The sequence below is a fragment of the Meriones unguiculatus genome, chromosome 15 (assembly GCF_030254825.1).
Source record: "Meriones unguiculatus strain TT.TT164.6M chromosome 15, Bangor_MerUng_6.1, whole genome shotgun sequence".
Taxonomy (NCBI): Eukaryota; Metazoa; Chordata; class Mammalia; order Rodentia; family Muridae; genus Meriones; species Meriones unguiculatus.
This window is the reverse complement of record NC_083362.1, coordinates 1,000,538-1,022,162: the sequence shown is the minus strand read 5'-3', so window position 1 is coordinate 1,022,162 and position 21,625 is coordinate 1,000,538. Positions and strand designations below refer to the sequence as shown.

General features: G+C 64.5%; 2 protein-coding genes across 5 annotated transcripts; both read left to right on the top strand.

The window, feature by feature from the left end:
- Window positions 1-3,702: 3,702 nt before the first annotated feature.
- Window positions 3,703-17,856, top strand: Slc12a9 (solute carrier family 12 member 9). Of its 3 annotated transcripts, none has more exons than XR_009586344.1 (15): window positions 3,703-3,831; window positions 4,335-4,546; window positions 4,711-4,845; window positions 5,628-5,759; window positions 6,798-7,106; window positions 7,749-7,856; window positions 7,961-8,072; window positions 9,358-9,515; window positions 9,596-9,678; window positions 10,614-10,738; window positions 10,838-11,030; window positions 11,321-11,495; window positions 12,258-12,404; window positions 15,251-15,402; window positions 16,820-16,870. XR_009586344.1 is itself a non-coding variant. In XM_060367910.1 (15 exons), exons 2-14 carry the CDS (start codon window positions 4,369-4,371, stop codon window positions 15,356-15,358), a joined length of 1,959 nt encoding a protein of 652 aa, XP_060223893.1. In that variant the 5' UTR covers window positions 3,703-3,831; window positions 4,335-4,368; the 3' UTR covers window positions 15,359-15,402; window positions 16,820-16,870. The 3 variants fall into 3 exon arrangements, 2 of the variants coding, with proteins under 2 accessions (XP_060223893.1, XP_021483362.1); XM_060367910.1 differs by having other exon boundaries at window positions 15,255-15,402; XM_021627687.2 differs by lacking the exon at window positions 15,251-15,402 and having other exon boundaries at window positions 16,820-17,856.
- A 133-nt stretch (window positions 17,857-17,989) lies between these two features.
- On the top strand, window positions 17,990-21,625 carry Trip6 (thyroid hormone receptor interactor 6). Of its 2 annotated transcripts, XM_021627688.2 has the most exons (9): window positions 17,990-18,247; window positions 18,399-18,526; window positions 18,612-18,737; window positions 18,923-19,267; window positions 19,613-19,706; window positions 19,781-19,950; window positions 20,823-21,001; window positions 21,176-21,296; window positions 21,384-21,625. In XM_021627688.2, exons 1-9 carry the CDS (start codon window positions 18,157-18,159, stop codon window positions 21,513-21,515), a joined length of 1,386 nt encoding a protein of 461 aa, XP_021483363.1. In that variant the 5' UTR covers window positions 17,990-18,156; the 3' UTR covers window positions 21,516-21,625. The 2 variants fall into 2 exon arrangements, with proteins under 2 accessions (XP_021483363.1, XP_060223904.1); XM_060367921.1 differs by lacking the exon at window positions 18,399-18,526 and having other exon boundaries at window positions 18,115-18,247.

Here is a 21,625-nt window from a genome sequence, read left to right as displayed (position 1 = left end):
CGAGGGGAAAGTGGATTTGCGGGTCTCCTGATGTTCAGAGTCTTTGGGTTCAGCGAGGTGATGGCGCACGCCTGAAATCCCAGCACTCGGGAGGCAGAGGCAGGGGGATCTCTGAGGCCAGCCTGGTCTGCAGAGCCAGCCCAAGACAGGACTGCACAGAGACCCTGTCTCAAAAACAAAACAGAAGTGTTTGGTCTTGGTGGCCGCTGGAGGCAGGTGTCTGGCTCCTGGGTAAGAGGCGGCTCAGCAGCAGCTCAAAGGAGAGAAAGCAGCGTGGGTCAGCGGAACCGAGCTACAGCGGGAGGGGGGCTCCTGAGTGAGCGAGCAGAGCAGGGGCTGAGTGAGCGAGCAGGCGCCCCGGTCGCTAGGGTCCCGGGGAGACCAGCCGGCTAAGCGTGTACTAGAGACTGTGCGGCCGACAGTGCAGGACGTGGAGACACGTGCAGCCCTGTGGAGCACGGGTAGCCCACGCCAACAAATGCTGGTTGAGCTCTGGCCAGACCAAGCCCCCCTCGCCCCCACCCCGCGCCCGGAACCGACCCCTCACACTTATCTGAGGCCCCAGGGGACACTCCAGGTTACAGAAAAGGGATAGAGGCGGGGCGCACGCCTGTGGTCCCAGCACTCGGAAGGCAGAGGCAGGAGAGTCTCTAAGTTTGGGGCCAGCCTGGGCTACACTGAGAAACCCTGTCTCAAAACCAACCACCCCAAAACCACAGAACTCCAACAGAAAGGTCATTGCAGAGCTCACACTGCCCTTTCCTCTGTCAGCCCCTTTTCACAAAGATTCAGGATCTGAGCAAACCTCAGCACGCCGAGACCGCCCCAACCGTTTCCCCTGTAGGAAAAAATGGAGACGGTCTCGCTCTGTAGCCCAGTGGCCTACAGCCACTGTGTAGACAGGTTTCTTCCTCGGCTTCCTGTGTGCCTCACACCAGCCCGGCACGTCTGTATACATGTATACACACGTATGTACGTGAGTATATGTATGTGTATGTGTATACACATACACGTGATAACGTGCAGAGACCCGCCGCCTCTGCCCCCCGAGTGCTGAGCCCCAGGCGTGCACCTTCCTAACAACCGTGAGGGGAGGTTCAGGGCCAGCCAAAGCCGCCGGCGTCAGTGTGGACGGGCACCGTCCCACCTGGGGCGACTGACCGTCAGGCCTTCGTCCTGAGCTGCGGTTCACGCTGCCGAGGGGCCAGCACGTGCTGAGGGTGCGGTGACACTTTCCCCGTGTGTGTGTGCGCGCGTCTGTGCTGAGACAGGGCCTCTCTGTGTAGCCCTGGCTGTCCTGGCCTCACTCTGTAGAACAGGCTGGTCTTAGTGATCCTCCTGCCTCAGCCTCCCGAGTGCTGGGCTCACAGGCGTGCGGCCACGCTGGTTCGCACTGTGGTGGCCCTCAACCCGTGGCCGAGTCGCCAGCCCTAAGTAGCCCTCGCCGGTCACTGTTCGTGGGGTTGGCCCTGGCCTGTGCGGAGCCGCCTCCACCTGCCCTCGGTGTCTGTGTGTGAGGAGGAGGAGGGCGCCTCAGGGCCGAGAGCCGGGTCAGGTGGAGGCTGGCTGTCCCAATGGGGGAAGTCTTTGTTTCCTCCCCTGGGCGGACATCCCCCACCGTCTCCGGGCCCAGCAGTGGGCAGCTCTGTCCATGCATTCCCGACGGGAGGGGACGGTCATGGTCAGGGGCTGGTGACTGGGTTTCTGGAGGACCCCGAGGAGCCGGCCGGGCCGAGGAGGTGACGCAGGCTGCGGGCGTCCCCTGGGCGCCCCGGTGTCCCCGCGCTGTCACCTGCCCCGCCCGCTCCCGGGCTTTTTCCTGCCTCATCAGCGGTCCTGCAGGAAGCGCGCCCCGCGCCGCCGCGCCTCCCTTCCCGAGCCTTTTGTTTGCCGGGCTCTCAGGAAGCGGGAGGGCGGTGTCCGGGCTCATCTGCCCCGGGGCCGGGGTCACGGCGCGGGGCGCGCCAGGAAGCCGCTCTCGGAGCTCCCGGCGACGGAGCTTCCCGGTCCTGGCGGCGGGCGCGCGGCCCAGGCCGCCGCCTTCCCAGCGTGCTCGGCGCAGCCGCCCGGCGCGGACGCTCTGCCCGCCGTCCTCTCGGTGGCCGCCCTCACTGAAGCCGCCCGGTTCCCTCGCGGGGGCGGGGCCGCGCCGTCACGTGGGGCCCGGAGAGGCCGGCGGAGAGAGGCCTTTTGTCCCTTTGTGCTCGAGGCCGCTCTGGCTGTCCTTGAACGGCGGCCTCCGCCCGGTCGGCCCGGAGGAGCCACCCGCCCACTCGGAGGCTGGTGGGCGTCTTAATTCTGAGCCGGGAGAGACTGAACTGTCTGTCTTTGTTTTCCGAGACAGAGTCTCTCCGTGCAGCCCTGGCTGTCCTGGCCGCCCTCTGTAAGGGCTGGCCTCGAACTCACGGACCTGCCTCCCGATGCTGGGGTCACAGGCGCCGCCACCGCCGGCGGCTTCAAACGCTCTCGTGTTTATTGGCTCCTCGTGTGCGCACCCGGCGCGTGCATTGTGCCACAGAGGCGAGGAGCGGGTTCAGGCCCCGGGGCTGGCACTCGCGGGTGCTGGGAACCGGCCCCGGCACAGCGCTGCTCCCCCGGGGCGTGGACAGCACCGAGGAAGGCTGCGGAGGGGATGCTCTCCCCACTGCGGCCCTGTATCACCTCGCGGCCCGGCCAGTGCAGCTGACCCGCGTGACTCACTGAGGACCTTTGGGGGGAGGTTCCCCGCGGTACCGGGGGAGCACTCACGCTCGCGTGCACTGGGCCTGACATCCCGTGCAGGCAGCAGGCCAAGGGTTCAAGACTCACACGTCTCGAGAGAACAGAACCACATTAAAACACGAAAAGGAGCGAGGGCAGAGGCAGTGATCCCCGAGGCCAGCCTGGTCCACAGGGCAAGCACCGGGGCACCCAGGCTACGCAGCGGACCCTTGCCCTGACAAAACACGCAACCCAACCGCCCGAACACACCACCCAGGAAGGACAGGCCGCGCCGTGGTGCGCTCCCCGCAATCCCAGCCGCGGAGGGAGGCGGGCGGGGCCTCCCCACCCGCTGTCCCCCCTGGGCTACACCGCCTGGTCTCAGGCGGTGGCGGGGGGGACACGGGCCTCTTAGTGCAGGGAGCCACAGCCCCGCGTTAGGAATGAAAGGTAAAGTTGTCCCGATGCAGACTCCGGAGACGCCAGCGTCGTCCCGGGGCAGAGTCCGCGCACACGCGTGAGTCAGTCACGTTCGCCTGCTCCGCGCGCCAGGAGAGGGCGCCACCGGCTGTGAGCCGCCGGGCGGGGCGGGAACTGAACTCGGGGCCTCGGAGGCGCCCTTCCGCAGCGGCCCCTTCTCTCCTCGGGCGGGGTCCGCGGGTCTGCTTCCCCGCACCCACGCGTGCCTCCCGACCGTGCGCTCGGCCCCGGGGGCCCACGCGTCCACTCAAGCTCCGAAGTTCCCGCTGCCGCGGCTCCCGCGTGCAGGCGGCGGGGATCCGGTGCCCTCCCCTGCCCTCGGCGGGCGCCGCGCGCGCACACACACCCTGCGCCCCAGCCGCCTCCCACCTCCCGCCCTGCGGCCGCCGCGGGCTCCCGGCTCGGCCGCTCACGCCCGGCCGGTCCCCGAGCCGCTCCCGGGAGCCAGCCCCCGCGCGCAGCAGGCCCGGGGCGCTGTCGGGGGCGGGGTCCGCGCGGGCACGCCCCCTGGGCGGGGCTCGGGGGGACCAATGGGACGCCTCGCCGGGAGGGCCGGCCCTGCGACGTCCGGCCGGCCGCTCGGGTTTTCCGGCCCCGGAGAGCGGCGCGGCCCGCGGGCTCGGGGGTCGCGGAGCTGCGCGGTCCAGGGCGGTGAGTGGCGCGCGGCCGAGCTCGCGGACGGGCAGGCTCGGGGCCGGGGGCCTGCGGGTGCTGGGGCAGCGCTCGCCGGGCTCCTGGCAGGGCTGCGGGGGCGGGCGAGACCCTGGGGCGCTGAGGAGGAGCCCCCGGGAGGAGCCCGGGGAGGAGGCGGCGCCCCGGCCGCTAACTGCCCCCGGGAGCTGTCCTCCTCCTGCTGCAGTCAAGGAGAGATGCGCGCGGACACGGGTCCGCGGCCACCCCACCCCTCCCTCAGGGGCCTGATCGCCGAAAGGGACCCTGGTTACTCAAACACCGGGACAGTCCTGACTTCCTTCTCCCCGAGCGCGCGTGTGCGTGTGTGTGTGTGTGTGTGTATGTGTGTTTGTTTGTGTGTGCGCGCACGCGCGCATCCCTTCGCATCTCCTTTTGAAGAAGCTCTCACGTCGGATGAGGGCTTGGTTTAGGGGACAGGTTCTGTGGACGTTCCATCCAGCCACTAAACTCTGTTTCCACAGGTCCCCAGCCTCCTGCAGCCTGCCCAGCCCAGCCATGGCCAGCGAGAGCTCCCCCCTGCTGGCCTACCGGCTCCTGGGGGAGGAGGGGGGCCTCCCTCCCAATGGCGCCGGTGGACCCGGAGCGGCCTCGGCCCGCAAGCTGTCCACCTTCCTGGGCGTGGTGGTGCCCACTGTCCTGTCCATGTTCAGTATAGTCGTGTTCCTGAGGATTGGTGAGCAGGGGAGGAAGGGGCAGAGGCTAGGGACGGTCCCCGGTCACACGGAGGGGAGGAGCAGACCTGTGTCGCCTGGCCTGTGGCTCTGCTGTCGGCCTCTGCCACCCAGGGGCTGGGGGAGAGCAGTGTGGCTGAGTGTGACCCGCTTTCTCCCTGCTCAGGCTTCGTGGTGGGCCATGCTGGGCTGCTGCAGGCCCTGGCCATGCTCCTGGTCGCCTACATCATTCTGGCACTCACGGTCCTGTCGGTCTGTGCGATCGCCACCAACGGCGCCGTGCGAGGAGGCGGGGCCTACTGTATCCTCCTGCGTCTGGGCTGGTGTGTCCTCAGGGTCTGGGAGGGGAAGGGGCTCCCACCTGTCTGAAAGCAAGCCAGATGTTAGAAACGGTGAGTAGCTGGACAGATGGCAAGGGTGGCCGGCGTGCTGTCGTCACGGCCATGCGCTGTCTGCGCTCCTCCCAGCAGTCAGTGTGTCAAGGGGAGGCTGGCTGCAGCTAGCTTGCCCAGCAGGCAGAAGCCGGGGTTCCAGCCAGTCCTTCCCCGCTAGAACAAGGCAGCACAGCCCAGGGGCAGCCACTTACAGATGAGGAGAGGAGAGGCCCCGTGTGGAAATGCCCCTCGTCCTAGACCTGGGAGGCGGAGGATTAAAAGTCCAAGGTTATCCTTGGCTACAGAGCGAGCTCCAAGCCAGCTCGGAGCTAGTGGAGAGCTTGTCTCAAAACAAGGGAGTGCGGGGCCTGGTGACGCCCGCCTCTTGTCCTGGCACTGGGGAGCGGAGGCAGGAGGATGGGCTCATCTACCCAGCGTGAGCTGGAAGCCAGTCAGGGCTCCGTGAGACCTTGTGTCTAAGTCTGGAGAGTGAGAAAGAAGAGAGCAGGGGTAATGGCTCGGGTGGAGAGCTTGCGGGCGTGGGGCAGCGGAGCAGGCCGTGTGTTGTCACGATCTACGCAGACAGCAGACAGAGGTGCCGGGAACAGGCTGACGTTTGCAGGAAGGTGAGCTGCCAGAGGCGACTCGAGGCCCCTTCCTCCGTTTCGGTTTCTCTTCCCTTAACGCTCACCCTGCTTCTGCTTCTCAGTCATGATCAGCAGGACCCTGGGCCCGGAGGTCGGCGGCAGCATCGGCCTCATGTTCTACCTTGCTAACGTGTGTGGCTGTGCCGTGTCCCTGCTGGGGCTGGTGGAGTCGGTGCTGGATGTCTTCGGGGCCGGTCCGTGCTCCCCCGCTCTGTCCTGGGTGGTGCTGGGGCCTGCAGGGCCTGGGGTTAGGGACTCCTGTCTCCTGCGTTGGCCTGCCCCCCGTGTGGGCATGCAGACAGCCGAGCGCTTCTCGCCGTCCCTGGCACGTCCAGCCTGCAGCCCTCTGGCCGAGTGTGGCCGCCCGTGGCTGAGGACGGCTGGAAGTGCTCCCAATGCAAAATTTAAACCTGCTTAAAACGTTAGATTCTTTTTTTTTTTTTTTTTTTTTTCTGGGTGTGGTGATGCACACCTGTGATCCCAGCACCAGGAAGGCTGAGGCAGGAGGATCTCTGTGAGCTCAAGGCCAGCCTGGTCTACAAAGCGAGTCCAGGACAGCCAGGGCTACACAGAGAGACCCTGTTTAACAAAACAGAGGAAAAAGCTCAGGTTTCCCAGACTGCAGATAGCAGATGGGCTTGGACTCGCCCGCCCTCCTGTCTCCTCCTCCCAGTGGTCAGGTTACAGGTGTGCGCCGACTTCTGTTTTGAGCGCTGGGATTCCAGGCGTGCGCCCCGCGCCCAGCTGCCCTGCCTGACACGTGGCCCTCCAGGCCTTTATGCTACCAGCTGAGCTACGGACTGTGTGTGTGTGTGTATACGTGAGTGTGTGAGCCGTGGCCTTGCCGTGGGGTCAAGAAGACAACTTGTGGGGATTGTTTTATTTCTCACATGTGTGCCCCGGGCACTGGCCTCAGCTTGTCACAGTTGGCATGGGTGTGTTTGCCCCGGCCACCTATGGTCTTGTGAGATTTAAAACAACCTTTGTTCTTCGGGCAGTCTCCCGAGCAGGATTGCCAGTGACGAAGGCATTGCAAAGTGGAGAGACGCGGGGTGCCTGGTTCTGGCCACCAGCCTGCTGCTGTGTGACTGGCCGCAGCGGGACTGGTACCCGTCGGGGCGGGCAAGGATGGGGGCACACTCGGAACAGGGATGTGGGCGAAGGGCCGGTGGGCGGTCAGCCGGGCTGAGAGTCCCGGGTCGCTCTCTTAGGTCGTCCCGCTTCCTCCCCAGATGTCACGGACTCCAGTGCGCTCCGGGTCCTGCCTCAGGGCTACGGCTGGAATCTGCTCTATGGCTCGGTCCTGCTGGGCCTGGTGGGCAGTGTGTGCACGCTGGGCGCTGGCCTCTATGCCCGCGCCTCCTTCCTCACCTTCCTGCTGGTGTCCGGCTCGCTGGCGTCCGTGCTGGTCAGCTTTGTGGCCGTGGGACCCAGAAACGTCCTGTTGCCTCCCCGACCTGGCACCAACAGTTCCGCTGGGTCACCCCGGTCCGGGCACTTCACCGGCTTCAACAGCAGCACCCTGAAGGACAACCTGGGTGGTGAGCCTACATTGCAGGGCTGGGGCCAGGCTGAGAGGTGGGCCCTGCGGGACGGAGGGCCGGAGGGAGGGAGGGGAAGGTGGGCCTCACACCCCAGGAGGAGCCTGGACAGACGCAGCAGTTAGGAGATGCTAGGAGAGCCGGTGCTGTGCCTGGCAGCTCACAGCTTCAGCGGACATGACCACGTTTGCTGGCCTCCGTGGGCGCCTGGCCCACGTACTCATGACAGATACACAAATCAGCCGTAAAGACCAGGAGCCCTGGAGGGCTGTGGGGTGGCCCAGTCGGCAGGGCACCTGCCTCCCTCAGAGCCCGGGTTCCGCTCCTGTACCACAGAAACCAACCTCAGTGGCACAGGACTGAGACCCGGCACCCGGAGGAGAGGCAGGCGGAGCTCTGTGAGCTCGAGACCAGCCTGGTCTACAGAGGAAGCCCAGGACAGCCAGGGCCGCACAGAGAGAAAGGAAGGGCTGCTTACGGGTAGTTGAGCAGAGAAGCGAGCCCTAACGGAATTCTGACGGGAGTGGCAAAGGCCTGTGAGAGCGTGGGGAGGAGGCGACGGCCCCACGGGGCTTGGGCTGTGGAGGGGGTGGCGGGAGGTGTGGGTGAGGAGGAGGAGGAGCCTGAGGCCTTCCTCCTCAGCTGGCTATGCTGAAGACTACACCACAGGCGCCATGATGACCTTCGCCAGCGTCTTCGCTGTCCTCTTCAACGGCTGCACCGGCATCATGGCCGGCGCCAACATGTCGGGTGAGAGTCCGCTTATGGGCGCGGTGGCCGCGCGAGGCTGGCTGTGAGTGCGTGGGGCGGCGGGTGTGGCTGTGACGGCTGGCCTCGCCCTCTCTGCCCTCCAGGGGAGCTGAAGGACCCCAGCCGGGCGATTCCGCTGGGCACCATCGTTGCTGTGGCCTACACCTTCTTCATCTACATCCTGCTCTTCTTCCTCTCCAGCTTCACCTGTGACAGGTGCGTGGCGGTGGGAGGCTGCGCGCCCACTGAGGCTGGGCGCAGGGACAAGGAGGTGCTGGGGTCGCCGCAGGCTGCCGGGCAGCTTCCCAGCCTGTTGGGGTGGAGACAGTTGGAGACATTTCTCCCTTCGGTGCTGTGGGGGAGGGTGGTGGGGCGCACACCTGTGCACAGTGCTCGGGAGGCAGAGGCAGGCGGAGCTCTGAGTTCAAGGCCAGCCTGGTCTACAGAGGGAGTCCAGGACAGCCAGGGCCACACAGAGAGACCCTATCTCAAAAAGAAGGAAGGAGGGAGGGAGAGAGGTATCTCTGTGTACAGGCATGTACTGTCAGGTGCCTTCTGACTCTGTCTCTCTTATTCTTTTTTTTCTTTTTTTTTTTTGAGACAAGGTCTCTGTGTAGCCCTGGCTGGCCAGGAACACACTTTGTAGACCAGACTGGCCTGGAACTCACTGAGATCCTCCTGCCTCTGCCTCCTGGGTGCTGGGATCCCGGGCGGCCCCACCAGGCCCGGCTTCTTGAACGCGGAGACCCTGTTTGTTGTGTGTTTTGTTGGCTGGACAGGTAGACAGCCGTCTCCCCTGTGGTCACGACCGTGCTTGTCCCATGGGCGCTGGGATCCAAACTCAGGTCCTCACGGGTACGAGGAGGTTGTCTAGCCACTGAGGTGTCTCTCCAGCCCTTTGCTGTGTTTTTGAGGCACGAATTTCCTCTGTACCCCAGGCTGGCCTTGACCCTGACGTCACCTAGTCCTGCCCGCACATATGTGTGCACCGTCAGGCCTGGCCTAACCTCGTTTCTTTTCTGTTTGGACGCAGGGTCTTACCCTGTGGTCCTATACTCATAGCAATCCTCCAGCCTCAGCGGAGTGCTGGGATCACAGGTGTGAGTCGTCGGGCCATGCTCCGGGACCTAGCGTCTTTGTCTGTGTTTGAGACAGGCTGGCCCCAGACCCCCTGTGCTGGCGGTTCTCAGCCTGTGGGTCACGACCCCCCAGGGTGTCGCCTTTTTCACAGGCATCGCCTAAGACCATCAGAAAACACAGATATTTACACCACAATTCCTAACAGAAGCAAAACCATAGTTATGAAGTAGCAAAGGAAATGACTTTACGGTTGGGGTCACCACAGAAGGAGCTGTGCTGAGGGGGCGCTGCCCTGTGTGTAGCCGAGGCTGGTCCAGAACGTGCAACCCCCCCCCTGTGTGTACTTCCTGCCCGCGCGGCCCTCCTGACCAGCCTGGGGCACCATGGGCGCCGCTGACCCCGCCGCCCTCCCTCCCGCCAGGACGCTGCTCCGCGAGGACTACGGCTTCTTCCGCGCCATCAGCCTGTGGCCCCCGCTCGTGCTGGTCGGCGTCTACGCTACGGCGCTGTCCGCCTCCATGAGCTCGCTCATCGGCGCCTCGCGTATCCTGCACGCTCTGGCCCAGGACGACCTCTTCGGTGTGGACCTGTGGGCTGCGCTGGGGCTGTCCCTGCGCCCGCCGGCCCGCGCTGACGCGTCTGTGGCTCTCTTCGCACAGGCATCATCCTGGCACCCGCCAAGGTGGTCTCCGGAGGGGGCAACCCCTGGGGCGCCGTGCTGTATTCCTGGGGCCTGGTTCAGGTGAGTCCCCACAGCGCTCGGCGGCCGCCGCAGGGCCTTAGCTGCAGAGCAGCGGTGCGTGAGCCGCACTCGGAGCCAGAGGCGAGGGAGGGAAGGGAGGGACTGAGCCCGAGCTGTGCAGTAAGACCCGGCCTAAGAAGAAGCAAGCCCGCAGCCCTCACTCCAGCGGCGGAGGTCCCGGGACTGTGCGAGAGAGTCCTCTACCCAGACCTTCCATTTGTTTTTCTTTTCAGACAGGGTCTTTCTGTGTAGCCCAGGCTAGGCTGAAGCTCACTGTGTAGCCCAGGCTGGCCCACAGCTCCTGCCTGTCCTCCTGAGCTCTGGGCATGCCTTGACACTTTGCACTTTGACCTTCCTTGGGCACACTGGTGCTTTGTGGAGCTTTATAGAGGGCGCCTTGGCACCTTCTTGGGCACACAGATACGGCAGCATGGTGAACCGACGTCCTGGTTTTGTTTTTATAGTTTTGGCTTTTTGAATATAAGCACGGTCTCAGTATATCAGGCTGGACTTGAACCTCTGACCTCCCGAGTGCTGGCACTACAGGTGTGCCTGCCATGCCATGCCCGCTTTGTGTGGCGCAGGGGATGGCACAGGGCTCACAGCGCGAGGCCAGCGTCCTGCCACCTGAGTGAGGTCCCCAGGCCTGCAATGACACTGTTTTTAACAAGTACAACCCACGAGAGCCGAGTCCCTCCTTCCTGTATGTGAACCCCAAGGACTGAAATCAGATCACTTGTTTTGTTTGTTTTTATTTTTATGTTGTTTTATTCAAGACAGGATCTCTCTGTGTAGCTTCGATTGTCCTGGACTCACTGTAGACCAGGCTGGCCTCGAACTCCCAGGGATCTGCCTCAGCAGCAAACACGCGCTGAGCCATTTAGGGAACCTTGGAGCCGTCTTGGCGCTTTTGCCGACTGCCCCCTCTCTCCCAGCTGGTGCTGCTGGCCGGGAAACTCAACACGTTGGCCGCCGTGGTCACCGTCTTCTACCTGGTGGCTTACGCGGCGGTGGACCTGTCCTGCCTGAGTCTGGAGTGGGCTTCCGCCCCCAACTTCCGGTGAGAAGTCAGATGCCCCAGAGGGAGGCCGAGGGAAGGACGGGGCCGCGGGCGCCGGGGCAGGCCCAGGCCGAGCCTGAGCAAGCTTCCTCCCGCCAGCCCCACCTTCAGCCTGTTCTCCTGGCACACCTGCCTGCTCGGGGTGGCCTCCTGCCTGCTGATGATGTTCCTCATCAGCCCCGGGGCCGCCGGCGGCTCCCTGCTCCTCATGGGCCTGCTGTCCGCGCTGCTCACCGCGCGGGGAGGGCCCAGCAGCTGGGGCTACGTCAGCCAGGCCCTGCTCTTCCACCAGGTTGGGGCCTCGGTGGGAGGGAGGGAGGGCGGGCGGGGGGCGGTCCTGGGAGGCTCCTGTCCCACCCAGGAGCACTGACGGCTGAGTGCTCCCTGGCGGTCCCCCCCAGCACTGACAGCTGAGTGCTCCCTGGCAGTCCTACCCCCCTCCCCCGAGCACGGAATGTTGAGTGCTCCCTGGCAGTTCCCCTCAGCACTGAAGGCCAAGTGCTCCCTGGCGGTCCTCCCCCCAGCACTGAAGGCCGAGTGCTCCCTGGCGGTCCTCCCCCGCCACCCATGCATGCTCCACAGGTTCGGAAGTACCTGCTCCGCCTGGACGTCAGAAAGGAGCACGTGAAGTTCTGGCGGCCGCAGCTGCTGCTCCTGGTGGGGAACCCGAGGAGCGCGCTGCCTCTGCTGCGCCTGGCCAACCAGCTGAAGAAGGGGGGCCTCTATGTGCTGGGCCACGTCACGCTGGGGGACCTCGGTGAGTGGGGGCTGCTCGCCCGGCCCTTCCTCTCCCGTCTCACATGCCTCCTGTTTTTGGCTAGACTCAGGCTCGCTTTCAATTCCAGGAAGAGTAACTGACTTAATTTGTAACAGTAAGAATGTTGGTGACCCACACCCAGCCCCTCACTGGGGGTTCTAGGCAGGTGACCACTGAGCCACACTCAGCCCCTCACTGGGGGTTCTAGGCAGGTGACCACTGAGCCACACCCAGCCCCTCACTGGGGAATTCTAGGCAGGTGCTCTACCACTGAGCCACACCCCAGCCCCTCACTGGGGGATTCTAGGCAGGGCTCTACCACTGAGCTATACCCCAGCCCCTCACTGGGGGATTCTAGGCAGGTGACCACTGAGCCACACCCAGCCCCTCACTGGGGGATTCTAGGCAGGTGACCACTGAGCCACATCCCAGCCCCTCACTGGGGGATTCTAGGCAGGTGACCACTGAGCCACACCCAGCCCCTCACTGGGGAATTCTAGGCAGGGGCTCCACCACACTCCAGCTCTAGTAAAGAGTAAATGAGCTCGGCCAATAGTTGCTCTCCCCGCTGCCCCTGTCTCTGTCCTGTTTCTGGACTACTGAGTACTGAACCTTTAACACGCTGGGCCAACACTTTACTCCTGAGCTATACTGCCGGTCCTTGTTTTGTACCATCTCCCTGTGCAGTGGCCTTGAACTTGCCACCCTCCTGCCTCAGTTTCGATGGCCGGGAACAGCACCTTCCCTGTCTCGTCTCCACAGACTCCCTGCCGGCGGACCCTGTGCAGCCACAGTATGGCGCGTGGCTGAGCCTGGTGGACCTGGCCCAGGTGAAGGCCTTCGTGGATCTGACCCTTTCCCCGTCGGTGCGTCAGGGGGCTCAGCACCTGCTGCGGATCTCGGGCCTGGGTGAGCTGCCCCCCTTCAGCCCCTCTCCACCCCGCCAGATGGCAGATGGCCAAGGAGCTCACTGCGGTGTAGATAAGACGGGGCCAGAGATAACAGCCGCTGCAGCGTCTCGCTGGAGGCGCAGACAGCAGGAGGCTCTGGCGGAGGCTGTGGTGGCGTCATTACGGTCAGCCAGGAGCCCGTGGCCCAGCCGTTAACCCTCGCATTTGGGAGGCAGAGGCAGATGAGTCTCTGAGGCCAGCCTGGTCTACTTAGTGAGCCCACGATGGCCAGGTCTGCACAGAGAAACCCTGTTTCAAAAAGCAGAACAAAACAAACAAAGGTTACATATAAGGGGTGTGTGTGTGTGTGTGTGTGTGTGTAAGCATGCCACACTGCCCGTGCAGAGCCCAGGTCCCTGTCTTCCATGTGGTCACTAGAGAGCGAAGCCACAGACACCCCAGCCTACTGACTCATCTCCCGGAGCTCAGGCCGGCCCAGGGCCGCTCTGCTGCTGAGAACGACCTTGAGCCCGCTCCTCCCGTCTTGGGGTTACGTGTGCGGCACCATGCCGGCTTCCCGAAGTGCTTGCTAGTTAAGAGCTGGGGGGCACTTCCCCCTCCCTCTTCTCTCCTTCTCTTTCCTGAGGAAAAAATTAGAGAGGTTTTGGGCTCTGGAGAGTATTTTTTCCAAGGAAGGTGAGAGAATTGTCCGAGCCTTAGGCTGCTCCATTAGCACAGCTTCTGGCCAACTTCTGAGTGGGCCTGACCCTGCGCAGAGCTGACAGCCGGGAGCTGGGGTGCACTCAGGAAACAGGCAGCTGGGTGCCAGAGTCGGGGGAAGCCCGGCCCGCATGCGGAGGCGGGCATCACAGGCTCGTGCAGGGAGGCCAGACATGGCTCCCGCCTGCAGCCCTAGCACCTGGAGTCTCAGGCAAGAATTCCAGGTCAGGCTGGCGCCCTAGCAGGCCCTGTTAACGGCAAACAAGCCATTGGGAGCAGGAAGGAGTAGGAAGGGTCCCCTGTCACAGAGGGTGCTGGAGAGTGTATAGGAGCCGTGCTTTCGGATAAGCGGAATGCTGCCGGCGCTGTAACTCTTTCTGTCCACATACGCTCTAGTTTAAACCCAGGGCTGTTCTGAAGTTAGGCAGGGGCTCTGCCACTGAGCCACACCCAGCCCCTCACTGGGGGACTCTAGGCAGGTGACCACTGAGCTACACCCCAGCCCCTCACTGGGGGATTCTAGGCAGGGGCTCTACCACTGAGCCACACCCCAGCCCCTCACTGGGGGATTCTAGGCAGATGCTCTACCACTGAGCCACACCCAGCCCCTCACTGGGGACTCTAGGCAGGGGCTCTACCACTGAGCCACACCCCAGCCCCTCACTGGGGGACTCTAGGCAGGTGACCACTGAGCCACACCCCAGCCCCTCACTGGGGGATTCTAGGCAGGTGACCACTGAGCTACACCCCAGCCCCTCACTGGGGAATTCTAGGCAGGGGCTCTACCACTGAGCCACACCCAGCCCCTCACTGGGGGATTCTAGGCAGGGGCTCTACCACTGAGCCATACCCAGCCCCTCACTGGGGGATTCTAGGCAGGGCTCTACCACTGAGCCACACTCAGCCCCTCACTGGGGGACTCTAGTAATACTTTAATTCTAGTGATATAGTAAAACTTTAGAGCTAAGCTCAATCTTAGCTTTTTTTTTTTTTTTTAAATTTTTTAGCTAGTTTCACTAAGTTGCCCAGAAAGACCCTGATTTTGAATGTTGTTTTGTTTGTTTGTTTTTGGTTTGAGACAGGGTTTCTCTAGGCTATCCTAGAACTCACTCTGTGGACTCACAGAGATCCCCCTGCCTCTGCCCATCTGGGTACTGGGATTAAATGCATGCTCCAGCCCTGCCAGCAGAGACCTTGAACTTGAGATGCTCCTGCCTCAGCCTCCCATGCAGCTGGGGGCCCAGGCCTGCACCTCAGGCAGCTCTTGACTCACTGTAAGGCTGGCAGCCTGGTGCCCGGCTCCTCCCTTCCCATGCGCAGCCACCTGGATCCCCAGACCAGTGTCTCACCCGAGTGCACACCTTCTCCACCTGCAGTCAGTCAGGCAAAGGGCAGCAGCATGGCTCCGTGTGAGCAGGGCCGGGTAAGCGCAGGGTGGTGGCCATTTGCCTGGCCCTTGCCAGGTCAGCTGACATAGTTCCCTCCTGCTGGGAGGTTTGGGGTGTCACCGAGCACCACTTACCCCAGGGCACCGGGGGCTCTAGCTTCTCTTTTCTGGGAGGGGGTCACTGTCCGAGAGCTTACTCTAAGGAAGAGGACGACAGCAGAAAGGAAACTGCGGGGCTGGGAGAGGCCGCAGCAGTAAAGGACCTTAGCTGGGTCCCCGGCGCCCTGTGGAGGCCGGCGGTCCCGCCCCGCAGTTCCCAGCACCGGGAAGACAGGCAGCGGGGCAGTGCAGCCCGGGCGGTGAGCTGCCCTCAGTCAGGTGCGGGGCTGGCGGACGGCTCAGCTGGCGGAGCGAGAGCCTCAGGTTAACTCCTGGCACACACCTACAGGTAGGAGTGAGCGGGCCTGCGCATTCATGCCGTGGCTGGCACGCGGTGCCCTCATGCATAACCCACAGTCATAATAGTAATGGCGGTAAAGGTAGAGACCAGGATGGTGGCACACACTTCTAACTCCAATACTGGGAGGACAGGCAGGCAGCTTTCTGTGGGTTCTAGGCCAGCCAGGGGTACACAGTGAGACCTTGTTTTAAAAAAGGAGAGCCCAGAAAGAATACATTTTACATGAGGTGTCACTAAATTGTCTAGGCTGGCTTTGAACTCATTTTTCTTTCTTTTTTTTTTTTTTTTTTCCCCCAAGACAGGGTTTCTCTATGTAGCCTTGGCTGTCCTGGACTCACTCTGTAGCTCAGGCTGGCCTGGAACTCACAGAGATTCGCCTGCCTTTGTCTCCCGAGTGCTGGATTAAAGGCCACCACATCCTGCATGTGAGGTTTCTGAGGTGGTAGTATGGTGAGTTCTGGAGTAGCCTGGGCAAATGAGGAAAAGCCTGTCTCAAAACAAAGCAGGTGCCTCTAACAGCTGTGGTCAGGAGTCTGCGAGGTCGTGCACTCAGGTCACTGAGCTTGTTGCGAGCCCAGCTGGGAAGGTCAGAGAATGGCCTCCAGTGTCCGCAGACCTTTGTGTCCCGGCCCGAGGCGGGCCAAGGCCTTCATTGCGTGGGCCGCAGGCTGGTTCCTTATCTGTGAGGGAGATGAAATAGTGCTTATCTCGGAGTCTGCCTCAGGGGTCAGATGGGGTGAGTGAGTGCTTTCTCCAGGATGTGGCTTCTGATAACCCAGACGCTTTCTGCCTCCTCTGGGTACGGCCTCCCTACTGCTCTCTGCCTCCTCTGGGTACGGCCTCCCTACTGCTCTCTGCCTCCTCTGGGTGGGTACGGCCTCCCTACCTGCCACCGCTGTCCCTAGCTTTGCCCGGAGGAGCTGCACAGCCCTCCTGCAGCTCCACCCCCATAGCGGCCTGGGCCGCCTTCCCTGGAGACGGACCTCACCAACCTGACTTTTGTTTTTCCAGACAGTGTTTCTCTGTGTAGACCAGGCTGGCCTTGAACTCGGAGATCCACCCGCCCCTGCCTATGGGTGCTGCGGGCTTGAATGGCCAGGCTGTCTGATTGGGACAAGGAGGGCTGTGAGCTCAGAGGCAGCCTGGGCTACAGAAGTGTCATTTCCTCAGCGGAGCTCAGCCTGAATCTCCGGTTTCTGCTCCCTTCCTGGCAGGGACAGAGCCTAGCTCTGTGGCCATCTTCCCGCCGCAGCCTGCCTGGCACCGGGATTGTGGGCGGCAGCCATCTTGCCTGGTTGAGTTCCCGCCCCACAGGCCGTTTAGGGCCTTCCTGAACCCTGGCTGAGCCTGGAGCTGCAGCACCTCCCTAGCATGCTGAAGCCCTGAGGTCCAGGCGCTCCTTGACGGATACTGTAATCCCAGCACTGGGAGGAGGGTGCAGGAAGGTCAGGAGGTCAAGGCCATGGGCTGCCACCAAGTGCCAAGCCAGCCCGGGGGCCGTTTCCACGCGTCCCCAGACAGGAAACTGTCTCCCAGTTGGTGCCTAGCGCGGTCCACACAGTAAAAGCCTGCCTCGGAGCACAGAAGCAAGAAAGCAGGCCAGAAACAAAAACCTCCCAAAGCAAAACCCCAAAGAACGGCGGGGGGCGGGGACGGCCCGGCAGCCCAGCGCGGGGAGGCATGGGGTCCTCTAATTCCACCCCTCAGGAAGAAGTCCCGGAGTCGTGCTGTGCCGTGCAGACTATAGTAGTCAGATGAACGCGTGGTCAAGTGCTGAGGGAGGCGGGTCGTTATGCATGCCCGGCCGCCGAGTGTGTTCCTGCGGGGCGAGGCCCGGCCTCACTGTCCTCCCCCGTCTCTCCCGCAGGCGGCATGAAGCCCAACACGCTGGTGCTGGGCTTCTACGACGACGCGCCGGCCCAGGACCACTTCCTCACGGACCCCGCCTTCTCGGAGGCCGGGGGCGCGACCCCCGCCCTGAGCTCGCTCTTCCCGCCGCCACGCGCGCCCGGAAGCCCACGGGCCCTGAGCGCGCAGGACTACGTGGCCACCGTGGCCGACGCGCTCAAGATGAACAAGAACGTGGTGCTGGCGCGCGCCTGCGGGGCGCTGCCCGCCGAGCGCCTGGGCCGCGGCGCCTGCGGGGCGCCCCACCGCGTGGACGTGTGGCCGCTGAACCTGCTGCGGCCGCGGGGCGGCCCGGGCTACGTGGACGTGTGCGGCCTGTTCCTGCTGCAGATGGCGACCATCCTGGGCATGGTGCCCGCCTGGCACAGCGCGCAGCTGCGCATCTTCCTGTGCCTGCGGCCCGGGGAGGCGCCCGGCGCGGCCGAGGGCCGGCTGCGCGCGCTGCTCACGCAGCTCCGGATCCGGGCCGAGGTGCAGGAGGTGGCGTGGGGCGAGGGCGAGGGCGCCTCGGGGCAGGAGGAGGAGGGCGACTTCGTGAACGGCGGCCGCGGCGACGCGGAGGCCCTGGCCCTGGCGGGCAGCGCCAACGCCCTGGTGCGCGCCCAGCAGGCCCGGGGCGCGGCGGCAGGGGCGGGGGCGCCGGCGCGCGGGGAGGACGGCCCCGCCACCGCGCTCACCTTCCTCTACCTGCCGCGGCCGCCCGCCGACCCCGCGCGCTACCCCGCCTACCTCGGCCTGCTGGAGGCGCTGAGCCGCGACCTGGGGCCCGCGCTGCTGGTGCACGGCGTCACCCCGGTCACCTGCACCGACCTCTGAGCGCGGCCGCGCCCGCCCGCCCGCCGCACCGGTGCCTTGAGCAGAGGGGCTGGCCTCCTCTGTGCCTCCGGGCTACCTCAGTGTCCCGCCCCGCCGCGGACCCTCCCGCCGGCCGCCGTGCTGACGTCTCCTCTGTTTTATTTTTCTAACCACTGACCATCAATAAAAGACCGAGCGCTACGGCTGGTGCAGCGCGGCCGCGGGCGGGCGGCGCGGGGAGGGTGGCCGTGTGGGGAGGGCGGGGCTCCCGTCGCGAGGGGCCGCGGATTAGGGTTTCGGGGACCACGTGACCCTCCCCAGGAATGCGGTGACGTCAGGGGGCGTGGTCGTCTCCAAAATTGGGGAGGAAAGGGGGAAAAAGCCCGAAAGTTTCTCCGCCCGGAAAAGTTTCTTTGCGAGAGTCCCCGCCGGGGCGTGGGGAGGGGGAGGGAAGGGGGTCCGGGCCCGCGCGTGGGGCTCGGGCCTCAGCCGTCGCGGACCATGTCGGGGCCCACCTGGCTTCCCCCGAAGCAGCCGGAGCCCGCCAGAGCCCCTCAGGGCCGGGCGCTTCCCCGCGGCGCCCACGGAGCAAGTAAGTGTCGGTCCTCGCGCCCCGGGAGGCGGCGGGCCGCCCTCCCCCGCCCTCCGCGAGGCCCCCCGCTCCTGCCCTGGCCGGAGCCCCGACGGCGGGAGGGGAGGGCGGCCCGCGGCGCCCGCCTCCATCCCCCGCTCCTCTCCGTCAGCACCCCAGCCTCACCCCAGGGTCAGTTTCTGCCCGCTCCCGCCTGAGCACTGCTACCCGCCTCCGGGGGCGCCGGAAGACCGGGGGCCTCCCTGGGTGGGCTCCCACGGGGCCCCGCAGCGCCTGCAGGTGAGCGCGGGAGGCGAGGGCGGCGAGGCGGGCCTGTGCGGGCGGCGTGATCCGCATTGTGCTCCCTGCTTTGGCCCTGCCCCAGGGGCTCCCTCCGGACCGGGCGGCCGTCCGCCCCGCGAGCCTGGACGCCGAGATTGATTCGCTCACCAGCATGCTGGCGGATCTGGACGGGGGTCGAACTCACGCCCCTCGGCGGCCCGACCGGCAGGTGGGCCCCTCTGTGGATTCTCGGCCTCAGCCCGTCGTCCTCTCTCCCCACTCCTCACTCTAGGCAGCTGGTGACCACCTGGCTGCCTCCTTGTCAGGCCTTGCCCGTGGGAGCGTGTGGAAAGTCCTGGCCTGGGGCCCTGGATCTGGCCTTACCAACGGCTTCTGCATTGCTCGTGTCCCCAGGCTTTTGAGGCCTCTCCACCCCACGCCTACCGCGCAGGCTCCGGGAAGCCCAGCGGAGGGGCCGGCCCGACCCCCGCGCTCCCAGCCTCGCCCTACGGCGGACCTACCCCGGCCTCCTACGCTACCGCCAGCACCCCGGCCGGCCCGGCGTTCCCCGTGCAAGTGAAGGTGGCTCAGCCTGTGAGAGGCTGCGGGCCGCCCAGGCGGGGGCCCTCTCAGGCCTCCGGGCCTCTTCCAGGCCCCCACCTTCCTCCGCCAGGCCGAGGTGAAGTCTGGGGGGCTGGCTACAGGGGCCACCGTGAGCCGGGGCTCGCAGGAGGAAGAGGCGGCGGGCCCAGGCCTCAGGTAGGCCGGGGCTCTCGCGGCATGGCATGGGTGCTGAGGGACTCTCAAGACGCTGTTTTTAGGGGAGCTGGTGTAGTTGGTGGAGGGCTTGTCAGTGTGGGGAGTCCCAAGGTGTGGTCCCAGAACCGTAAACCAGGCGTGGTGGAGGAGAGGCGGGGGTGAGGGTCCAGGCCAGCCCATCTCGAGAATTCTCAGAGGTCAAGGGTCAGGCTGGCCACAGGGGAGGAGCAGGCGGCTTTCCTCCACCCGCTCCCGAGGGCTGTTCTCGGAGGTGAGGGGTGTTCTGGGAGGTGAGGGTTCCTTGCGGGCTGTTCGTGGCGTCCCAGCACCCCGTTCTCACTGTAGGGCCCCTTAGGCCAGCCTCCGGAGGAGGAGCTGGAGAGGCTGACCAAGAAACTGGTGCAAGACATGAGCCACCCGCCCAGTGGGGAGTACTTTGGTGAGCCGACCTGCTGGGGAGGATGGGAGGGAGGAGCCGGGTCTGAGCACTGACCTCCTCCTCCTCATCCTCAGGTCGCTGTGGAGGCTGTGGCGAAGACGTGGTTGGCGACGGGGCGGGCGTTGTGGCCCTGGACCGCGTCTTCCACGTAGGCTGTTTCGTGTGCTCTACCTGCGGGGCCCCGCTCCGAGGCCAGCATTTCTACGCCATGGAGAGGAGGGCTTACTGTGAGGGCTGCTATGTGGTGCGTGACCTGCGGGGGTAGGGCCTAGACCAAGCATCCAGATCCCGCAGGCCAGCCACTGAGGGGGGGCAGACAGTCAGGGGGCCCAGAGCTGGGCACTCAAGCTAAGGGGCAGGAAGGAAGGAGCTAGACGTGGTGGCTCTGGGAGAGAGGGGATCAGCAGTTGAAGGCTAGCCTGAGCTACCAAGTAAGTTTGGAGCCAGCCTTGAGCTCTGGTTTCTGAAGATCCGTCAGCCCATCAGGCAGAAGAGCATTTTGGGTTTTGTTTCTTGATTGCTTGCTTGTCGTTCTGAGGTAATGTGTCCCGTGCCCCAGGCTGGCCTGCGGCTCCTATGTAGAGTCTGAGTTCCCTGCCTCTGTCTATGGGGGAAGCGTGCTCACCAGGTCTGTCCTGTGCAGTGCTGGGAACGGCACCCAGCGCTTCGTCATGCTGGGCAAACACTTTACCGAGCCACAGCCTCAGACCAAGGAAGCCGTTCAATGGGATACTCCCTGAAGGAGGAGAAGAGCAGCCAGCCCTTTCCTGTGGAGGCCATCCTCCTTCCCCGCTCTCTGTGTAGCCCAGGCTGGTCCTAAAGTCATGGTCCTCATGCCCATTCTCCTGGGATCTGGGGAAACACGAGCGCCACCTGTGCAGTTAGAAGAAGGCGTTTTAGAGTTGACGTAATTTGTGAGAGTCTGAAACCGTGCCGCAGAGGCGTTACTGCTGACTGCTCGTGCTGGACAAGGAAGAGGGCAGAGGCTACACCCTCCCCTGGAGGACCTCATCTCGAGGCTGTCCGCCCTCCGCCGAGTCCCGTGCCCGGAGGACGCATGCCGCGTGGCCGGGCTGTCGGCGCTCTCTGTGACTTCCTTCCGTGACTTCCCCTCAGGCCACGCTGGAGAAGTGTTCCGCGTGCTCTGAGCCCATCCTGGACCGAATCCTGAGGGCTATGGGGAAGGCCTACCACCCGGGGTGCTTCACCTGCGTCGAGTGTCGCCGGAGCCTTGACGGTGTCCCTTTCACGGTGGACGCCACCAGCCAGATCCACTGCATTGAAGACTTCCACAGGTCGCCTTGCCTCTGCCCCCCTGTTTCCAGCTTCTGGTCCTCTCTTTCCTCTGATACTGCTTTTCCCCAGGTCGCAATCCCTCCTATGTCCCTCCCTCTCCGCCTTCGCGGGACCCCTGTGAGCCTCGGCGGGCAGGCTGGGACCTGACGGCCCCTCCGGCCCTTCCCCCTCAGGAAGTTTGCCCCACGCTGCTCGGTGTGCGGAGGGGCCATCATGCCGGAACCGGGGCAGGAGGAGACGGTGAGAATCGTTGCCCTGGATCGAAGCTTCCACGTTGGCTGTTACAAGTGTGAGGTGAGGGGGTCCCCGGCAAGAGCGTGGGTTGGCGGGCCTGGGAGCGGGGCAGGCCACAGCACCCGCTGACACAGCTCCTCCTCACAGGAGTGCGGGCTGCTGCTGTCCTCTGAGGGCGAGTGCCAAGGCTGCTACCCGCTGGACGGGCACATCCTGTGCAGGGCTTGCAGTGCCTGGCGCATCCAGGAGCTGTCGGCGACCGTCACCACCGACTGCTGACCCCGGAAAGCCTCACCTCCCCCACAGCCACCTTTGCTGTTCTTCCACAAATGCTTCTTCTTCCCTGTTCATGAAATAATAATGTCTGAAGGGCTCTAAAACACTTGAAA